Source organism: Harmonia axyridis, chromosome 3 (assembly GCF_914767665.1).
Source record: "Harmonia axyridis chromosome 3, icHarAxyr1.1, whole genome shotgun sequence".
NCBI classification, from domain to species: Eukaryota; Metazoa; Arthropoda; class Insecta; order Coleoptera; family Coccinellidae; genus Harmonia; species Harmonia axyridis.
The window spans coordinates 49,523,014-49,532,851 of NC_059503.1; the positions used below are offsets into that span (position 1 = coordinate 49,523,014).

Below are 9,838 nucleotides of genomic sequence, written 5' to 3' on the forward strand. Positions count from 1 at the left end.
TACATTGTTTCCAGGGACCGGAGACCCTTCCAACAAGTGATATTATACCATCAGATCAACATATACATATAACAGATACATATTAAGTTCCTTCATATAGAACTAACTTGATTAATTCATCACAATGCTTTCGCATCTATCATTACCAGGGACCGGAGACCCTTCAAATCAAGACACTAGTGTTTATGAAAGTATGTAACCAGGGACCGGAGACCCTTCTACATGACTTTGAATAAACACTTAACATATAAACATATTTATTAGAGTAATTTCCAGGAACCGAAGAACCTTTCAATAAAACTCCGACATATACACAACAGATTTTTAGTATTGTCTTAAGCATGTTTCCAGGAACCGAAGAACCTTTCCACACAGACACATATTCAACAGATTTTTAGTATTGTCATAGCATGTTTCCAAGACCCGAAGAACCTTTCCACACAGACACATATTCAACAGATTTTTAGTATTGTCATAGCATGTTTCCAGGAACCGAAGAACCTTTCCACACAGACACATATTCAACAGATTTTTAGTATTGTCATAGCATGTTTCCAGGAACCGAAGAACCTTTCCACACAGACAAATACTCGACAGATTTTTAGTATTGTCATAGCATGTTTCCAGGAACGAAGAACCTTTCCACACAGACAAATACTCAACAGATTTTTAGTATTATCCGAGTATGTTAAACAATACATGGATAAACAACAGATAACTGAAAAAAAGGAGAACATATTGGGTTATTTGTATACAAATCAACTGAAAAATCAAGCCTCATAGAATACAAGGTGATTACGAAATTTACTTAGCTTTGCTGCACTTAAAGGTTTTGTAAGAATGTCAGCAATCTGATCATTGGTATTAATCTTCACAATATTAATTTTCTTGTCACTTACATGTTGACGAATTAATAAATATTTACGTGCAATATATTTTAAACGACTTTTACTTGTACCTGCAAGACAGTTTTGTCTTGCTGCTTCATTGTCTTCATATATATCAACAGGAAATGAACTGACCCAACTGACTGGTACCTTTCAAATATCTGAAAACCCTTTTTACTAATTTCCAATGATACTGTTGTGGATTGGCTTGGAATCGAGATAAATAACCTACAACAAAAGATATATCGGGTCTTGTAAATAAACTTAAATACAACAGAGAGCCTATGGCTTTCTTGTACAGAAAATCTGCTACATTAGTAACTTCGGGAACTTTATGATTTCCTTGAGGAACCAATGGAGTATCAACAGAATTTGAGTTTTCCCTTCGAAATTCTTTAAGCATTTCCTTCACAAATTGAGTTTGATAAAGAAACAACTTATTTTTTTTTTTGATCTACTGATTTCCAAACCAAGAAACTTAGTAGGATAGCCAAATTGTTTGATATTAAAACGTGATTTGAACATATTGACATTTTCTTGAATACGCTTTTCACTGGTACCTGTAATTAATAGATCATCAACATATACTAGAATCAAAATAATCTCACTATCTTCCTCTTTCTTATACAAACATGGTTTACGTAAATTTGGTTCAAAACCTGAATTCTTTTAGAAAATTATCGAGTGTCATAAACCAACATTTTGGTGCTATCGATATTCCATAAAGAGCTTTTCGTAACTTAAGAATTACCTTAGTTTTATCCAGATTGATTCCTTCTGGTACACTTACATATTTTGGTCTATCAATTTCACCATAAAGAAATGCTGTTTTGATGTCCAACTGTTCAATATGCCATTGTCTAGAAACTGATAATGCAAATAATAATTTAACTACTGATAGAGTTGGTGTAGGAGATGCAGTTTCCTCAGAAATATACTTTTCAGTATCTTTGCATCCTACAACAACTAAACGAGCCTTATGTACACCATTGTCTTTAACTGTAAATACCCAGATGATGATTTTAGTTGTTTATTCTCAAAACAGTCTCGTAATTCTCACTCTATCTCTAAGCAAGTTCTAGAAAGGCTGAACGGAAGGGAACCCAACCCAGAAGGGAACTCAACCCAGTTCAGCTGGCTGAACGGAAGCAAGTTCAACCCAGAAGGGGGCTCAACCAAGTTCAGCTGTCTGAACGGAAGGGAGCTCGTCCCAGAAGGGGGCTCAACCCAATTCAGATGTCAGAACAGAAGACTTGACAGAAGGACTTTTGAAAGAATTTTTTTCTTTCTTCGTATGGGGCTACCTATATAACCTATCATGTCGACTCTCTAAACAGAAATCACATATATTATTATCAGTCTTTCTACATTTAATGCAGAGAACTGAAACAGAATTAAGATTATTCGTGAACATATTAGATTCTCCAATGGGATAATCAAAACATAAGGAACATGCAGTATAAACTTCATTGATCTCGGTCTCGAGATTCCTATCTGTGTCATCGAAACATTCAGAACAAATATCATTCAAACTACTACCTGTATACATACTGTTGTCAACCTCTCTGAAGTACTGGCAGTTTGCTACCTCTAAAAATGCATTCTTCACAAAATCATAGGTTCTGGTTGCCTCGGGTAAAGTGTAACTGTAAGAGTAAAACTCTGGTTGGTCAGCATCTCGAAAATGTTTTCTGGAACTTCCATTGTTGACACGTGGGATTGATCCATTTCTTCTTGATTGTGGATTGCTTTTAACGTCACAAGCTCTGTTATCATGTGAGGGTGCTCGTCACAAGCTCTGCTACTTCGGATCCGCTACACGCTCCGCTACCATGTTAGGGTTCTGATACCATGTAAGGGTGGATTGACAAATACAGGTATTTTGTACAGTTTAATCGTTGATTTAACAAACTTGGAAACACAAATCTAAAACAAAATGGAGGTTAGGTTTGCTGCTTAAGGTGTGACGCCGTTATCTATTCGTGTCTGACAGAACTGGCATCTCCACCTTCAGCGGCCATATTACATTTCTAGCTGCGCATGCGCACTAGACGGATCATATTAGTTGTCAGCAGGTTGTTTTATAGAAGTGGACTGGCGCCAAATATATTTGGCCAGCAGTTCTTACTTCAACACTTATAAGGTATCCCAAATTAAAGATCCGATATCAATAGTGCAATATAACCTTACTTAATTTCTTCCAACAAAATGCGTTACGAATTTCAATTTTGATTATGGATATCAGTCTTTTGATATCCTCTATATCTTGGCGCAATAGCTTATTTTAAGCTGGAAGCAAATTATGCCGTCTTATTTCCAATTCGATCATTCAACTGCAAAAGATTCTGATGACCAGCATTAGAGAGAAGCGATACCGTGATTTCTAGATCACGTTGTGAAACGTGAACGTTACTTTATGATATCAGTGAAATTAAAGCGTGACGTGATCACTGTTTAGGTTGCTTGTTAATAATATTTGTATGAATCACCCAAACCTGGGTTCGATTATATTTGCAACTCGAATTGGTCACTCATTCAAAGCAAAATTGTTATGAAAACATCCATTTTTCTTACATATTCAACTCTTTTCCTTATTTCAGATTTAGTTAGGAACGTAACAGAAGGATATCGACTTTTCAAATGTTTCCTCAAATTTGAAGAGGTGATTTTGAAAGATAATTTCAACTTGCATAAATTACAAGTAGCATAATTTACATCAACTTTTGTGAAGAAAGCCCAAAGATTGCTGGTCTTTCGCCTGTTATTATTCTTTCGCCTATTATTATTATCTCGCTGACGTGTTTTCGTTTATTTTTTATAATACAGAGTACCATTTATTGCTTCGGTCGACAACTTCAATATAGAAAGAATTTCTTTGGGGTTGTTTATCAAAGATAAGCATAAAATTAGAATTTTATTGCCACCACCAATTATGCAATAATGCAGTAGTTATTAGTTTGTAGCAAGTATTTATTGTTTAACTAGTTCTACAAAAATACTTCCTACAGCATGCAAAGTTGCCTACGATGCTGGGATTGTCATAAAAATATGCAATTATGTTAGTCGAAAAAGGTTCCGAAGCAATAAAAACATCAGGCTGCCTTCATAATTTACGATTGCAACGGACGATGATATGCCCTGAAAAGATCTGTGAAATGTTCAAACTGTGATCCCGTCACGCTCTGTATTCGTTTTTCGGAACCGTGACTACCTGTGACATTCTGATCTCAGTGATTAAATCACAGTTCGTGAAATATCGCTCTTCTCTAATCAGCATTCCACCGACTGTTTCATAACATTTTGAAGAGGATAATGAGCATACAAGTTGTAAATAACATCCCATCACCAGTAAGGGTTAATGTACAACAATCTAGCTTGCGACATGTTTGGAATACCATAGACGATGAGATGGCGGTAGTTTTTGCAGACACTCGCCATTGCTAGAGTCCATCGAACTCTGTGCTAAGCTTTAATTCTTCGGGTTTGATGAAATGTCCATCAGTTGATTATTCAGGTGATGCGTCAGCAGTGTTGTGAAAGGCAGTGCTATGGTTCCTAAATGGTTTTGTCGGAGATGACCCGGGACCAACTTCTATTTTCTTTTGAAGTTTGTAGGTTCGGGTATATACCCGAACTTAAATAGGTGGAGTCAATTTAGGTGGTACGATCTCAAATAAAAAGTTTACACTGAGAAGCCAATTTTTTTTTTTTTTTTTTTTAGTAGAGAGGTAGTATCACAGTAGTTTTCAGAGTGAGTGAAGTAACTACAACGAGTCTAGTGAGAATAGTGAGTTTTCCAGAGAATTATCTAAGTCCTCTGGTAAGTTTTCTGTTGTGATTTTAATGTTTTAAGTGTTCTGTGTAGTAGACGTGTGATCGCCAGACAAAAGAGTAGACTAGGAGTGAAACGCTCGCAAGAGCGGGTTCTCATTAGAATCACGCTTTAAAATTAGGGATATTGTAAGGAAGTCGACGGAATTTTGTACAGCCGTGACTAGACTTAACATGGGTACTCCAGCAAACGGTGGCCCGGTGAAGCCGACAGCAAAAGAGGTCGAATCAATCCTGGATTACTTTGCTACAGACTCCGACACACTTATGATATTATTCATAAAGCTTGGAGAGAAGCTAGGTATTCCAATGGACGACGTTTCAAGGAAAAATAAACGAAAGAAAATGCAGGTAAAAACTACTGAGGAAGTGTCCATCAGTACAAAAAATAGATTCGAAAACCTGGCCGATTCTGATGATGTCATCATGGACTCTGAGGACGACAACGCCCACGCCCCCCAAGGTTCTATGAATCAAGACGCACAAACAACCGGGAAGAAAAGGCGCAATTCGAAAATTGATTTCCCCCCCCTGAAAGAGAAAACCGAGACAATCTCTCAGGAAACTCCCAAAAAAATACGTGTTCCACCAATAAAAGTGATCAACACGGCATCGTTCCCGTCCATTGACAAGATGGCAAAGCAGATGAACGTTAAAATAACGTCAGCCAAGGAGAACTCCAAAGGTCTCCACATATACACCGCGACCCCTGATGACCACAGGAAATTGACGAAAGGACTGGAAGAACACAATCAGCAGTTCTTTACATTCCCACTCCATGAAGACAAGATCCTTAGAGTAGTAATTCGCGGAGTTCCCTCACACGACAATGAAGAGTCAATAAAATCCAAGTTGTCAGAACAAGGATTTGACGTTCTCGAGGTGACACAGATGTACCGGAAAGAACAAGGGAAAAAGATTACTTATCCTCTCTGGCTGGTAAAGCTCCCTAAAAATGATGACAGCAAAAAGATCTACAACCTAGAATTTCTGGGTTACTTCAGAGTGAAAGTCGAGACTCAGAGAACCAAACAAGGCCACAGACAGTGTCACAGGTGCCAAAATTACGGGCACACTCAGTCCACCTGTAGGCTGCAACAAAGATGCGTGAAATGCGGAGAAGACCACTTCTCAATAGAATGCCCTAAACCTAGGACCACTCCGGCTAAATGTGCCAACTGCGCATTAAGTCACCCGGCAAATTTCCGTGGCTGCAAAGCCTACCCCGGAAATAACCAACAGCCGAAAAAAACAGAAGAAAGAAGGTTTTTCAATTCAAGAAAAACCACTGAAGGAGTTTCCTATCGCTCTGTCGTGTTGAATGGAGTCAACACACCCAAACAACCAACTACGCCAAAACAACAAAAAGAGCCACAATTAACAGAAATGCTGTCACAAGTGACACTACTTCTTACCCAGATTGCGAGTCGTCTTCAAAATTAGGAGACCAAATTGCCTAAAAGTGCTAGCCTGGAATGCCAACTCCTTGTTTAATAAAAATCTGGAACTCGGAGACTACATTTCCGAAGAAAAATTCGACGTCGTGCTTATCAGCGAAACTTTCCTCAAACCTCAGGACCACCTAGTTATCCCGAACTTCATCATCTACAGAAGTGACCGTCTAACAGGCAGAAACGGTGGCGTTGCCGTGCTTGTTAACAAATCCATCGAGCACGTTCGGACGAGTAACTTCAACACGGTTAACCTAGAGAATGCTGCCGTTAACATCACCATGGCCGACAACAGGACTTTAACAGTCGTTGCAGTGTACAACTCCCCATGTAAAGCCCTACTGCCTGATGACCTGGACCAAATTCTTGCTACTCCGAACGAAGTAATTCTAGGAGGTGATCTGAACGCTAAGAGTACAGCATGGAACAGCCGGCTTAACACCCCGAGAGGACGAACGCTTTCTTCAAACGCATTGAAGAACAACTACACTGTAGTTGGACCCGACCAGCCAACCTTCTTCGGCCACGGAACTCCAGACATATTGGACGTGTTCATACTTAAGAACATCCGATACAACTACAGTGTACACACTGAAACTGTTCTCACCTCAGATCACAACCCTATCATACTTCAGCTGAACGAATGGCACGATATTCCCCAACCTCGACTTGCGAACAAGTTTAGCTGGGAAATCTTCACCCGAACACTAATGGATTCCACGAGACCACACACAATGTTAAGTTCCAGTTCTGATATAGATGATGAAGTTCAAGCGGTCACTCTTGAAATTAAAAAAGCCATAGAAAAAGCTACAACTACTATACCCCAATCTGCATCAACAATCAATAAACTACCTCTTGAAATAAGGACGCTGATAAGACTGAAGAACCGTGCACGACGAACAGCTCAACGGACCCTCGACCCCAATGATAAGAGGGAAGCTAACAGACTCGGAAATAAAGTCAAGGAAGAGATCCAGAAATACAGGAACCAAAAGTGGCAAGCACTTCTAGAAGACATAAACGAAGAATGTAGTGATCACGACGCCCACTACAAACCCCTATGGCGCCTCAATAAGACCCTGAAGACCAGAGGCAATCGATCACCCCCCATCCACGGTCCGCAAGGTTTGGTCTATACGGATCAAGAAAAAGCTGATGTGTTCGCGGAGAAACTTGAACTCCAGTTTTCTCCGAATCAATCCCCTGAGGATGACGTTGCCTTCGAAGGTATGGTGGAAAGTAGAGCCAGGAGGATAATGGGAGAGGAAACCTCTGAAGCAATCCGAACCACCACCATCGAGGAGCTCAAAGATATCATCAAATGGTTAAAGAAGAAGTCATCACCTGGCGAGGACGGGATCAATAATAACCACATCAAGCATCTACCGGACAACATATTAGCTCAAATGGTTAATATAACAAACGCCATTCTCAGAGAGAAATACTTTCCAGTAACATGGAAAAACGCTACGGTTATTATGATCCCGAAGAAAGGTGATAACCCTCTATTTCCCCAGAGCCATCGACCAATAAGCCTATTGTGCACACTAGGCAAACTAGTCGAAAAAGTCATCCTCATAAGGCTCCAAGAAGAACTGGACGAGAACAACATTATCCCCCCAGAACAATACGGGTTCAGGGCTGGTCACTCAACTGAACTTCAGGCTCTTAGGTTAACGGAAAACTTAATCCTGAACATCAACAGGAAGCACTACAACACGGCCGCATTTTTCGATGTCTCAAAGGCATTCGATAAAATGTGGCACGAAGGACTAACATTCAAGATGAACCAGTTGGGCATTAACAAATCAATAGTCAAATTAATTGGGAACTACCTCAAACACAGAACATTTCAAGTCAGGATAGGATCTTGCTTATCATCACGAACCCACATCACAGCTGGAGTACCCCAAGGAGGAGTGGTTTCTCCAAAACTGTATAACATCTACACGGCAGACATTCCCACGGATCTCGCCAACGACACCAAAGTGTTCACCTTCGCGGACGACACCGGAGTACTAGCACATTCCAGGAATGTCAACCTCGGAGTGCGCTATTTACAACGAGCCACTGACACCATCCTTGAATGGATGGCCAAGTGGAAGATTAAAGTTAATGCTGAAAAGACACAAGCGATAGTCTTCAGCAGGAAAGCAACACTTCCCACCGAAGAAATCGAGGTGAATGGCGAGAGCATTCCGTGGAAAAACCAAGTTAAATACTTAGGGGTTACATTTGACAGGAAGTTAACTTGGAAAGACCACATCAACCAAGTTAAGGAAAAAGTGATCACAAGGAAATGTCTAATGTACCCCCTACTAGCTCGCTCCAGTAAACTCAGCCTAAGCAACAAACTTAGGCTATATAAATCAACAATTCTCCCAGTGATGTTATACAGCTCCACGGTTTGGGGACAAACCGCAAAGACCCACCTCAATACCCTAGAGGTGATGCAGAGCAAGATCCTAAGACAGATAACCAATGCCCCCTGGTTCATCAGGAATAAAAACATAAGGAATGATCTCCAGATTAGCAGGATAAGTACTAAAATCCGACTCCGAAATTCAAAAATTCTACAGAAAATAGAAGATCACCCTAACCCCACGTTAGAAGAAGCCCTCAATTATGACATAGACGAATATTCAAGAATTAAAAGACCAAAATTGGCATTATCACTGGCCGGTGACCAACCCTGAAACCGGCAACCAAGGCGTATGAACGTGAACGCCCCCCTAAACCCGCACCGATAACCACAAGGAGTCAACGAGTAAAAGTGCCATGCACTGACTTAATAATTAAGAAAGATCTCAGCAGCCAATTTTTTAGTTTACACTTATCGTCAGATTGATCGATTGAAGATGCCTCCTAAAACTAGCGGAAAAGCTGCCAAGAAAGCTGGCAAGGCCCAAAAAAACATTTCTAAAAGCGACAAGAAGAAGAAACGCAAGAGGAAGGAAAGTTACGCTATCTACATTTATAAAGTATTGAAACAAGTCCATCCGGATACGGGTATTTCAAGCAAGGCTATGAGCATCATGAACAGTTTCGTTAATGATATTTTCGAACGCATCGCCGCCGAGGCGAGTAGACTTGCTCACTACAACAAACGTTCGACAATAACCAGCAGGGAAATTCAAACAGCAGTGCGCCTTCTCTTGCCCGGTGAGTTGGCAAAACACGCCGTCAGCGAAGGAACTAAAGCAGTAACAAAATACACCAGTTCCAAATAAAGCAGGAATTGTTGTTGCATATCAAACGGTTCTTTTCAGAACCACAAATTTTTAAAACTTATAATTATAGTCTGATCTCTAATTTCACCGTTAACGACATGTAGATTTATCAATTTGAAATAATCCATACTAATATAATTCGAATATGTTCGTCAACTTCCTATACCATGTCTGATAATTTTGCACACCAATATCATATATATATGTATATATATTCGGTTCAATGTTATTTACCTGCTTTTCAATTGTTACTATATATATATATATATATATATATATATATATATATATATATATATATAAATATATATTTATACCGTTGCAGGGTAAGGCTTAGAGGTTGCCGGTTGCTCTCAGAACAAGGCAACACTCAATTGCTTCTGAGGAAACTTCTCACAATTCTCGTGGTCCACAAGATCATCTCCTTTTGCGCCTT

The 9,838-nt window shown here is 39.7% G+C and overlaps 1 protein-coding gene across 1 annotated transcript; it reads left to right on the forward strand.

Annotated features, from left to right (window-relative positions):
* Window positions 1–9,008: 9,008 nt before the first annotated feature.
* LOC123675080 (histone H2B-like) lies at window positions 9,009–9,450 on the forward strand. The gene has a single exon (XM_045610325.1). It carries the CDS (start codon window positions 9,031–9,033, stop codon window positions 9,400–9,402), a length of 372 nt encoding a protein of 123 aa, XP_045466281.1. The 5' UTR covers window positions 9,009–9,030; the 3' UTR covers window positions 9,403–9,450.
* Window positions 9,451–9,838: the final 388 nt, after the last annotated feature.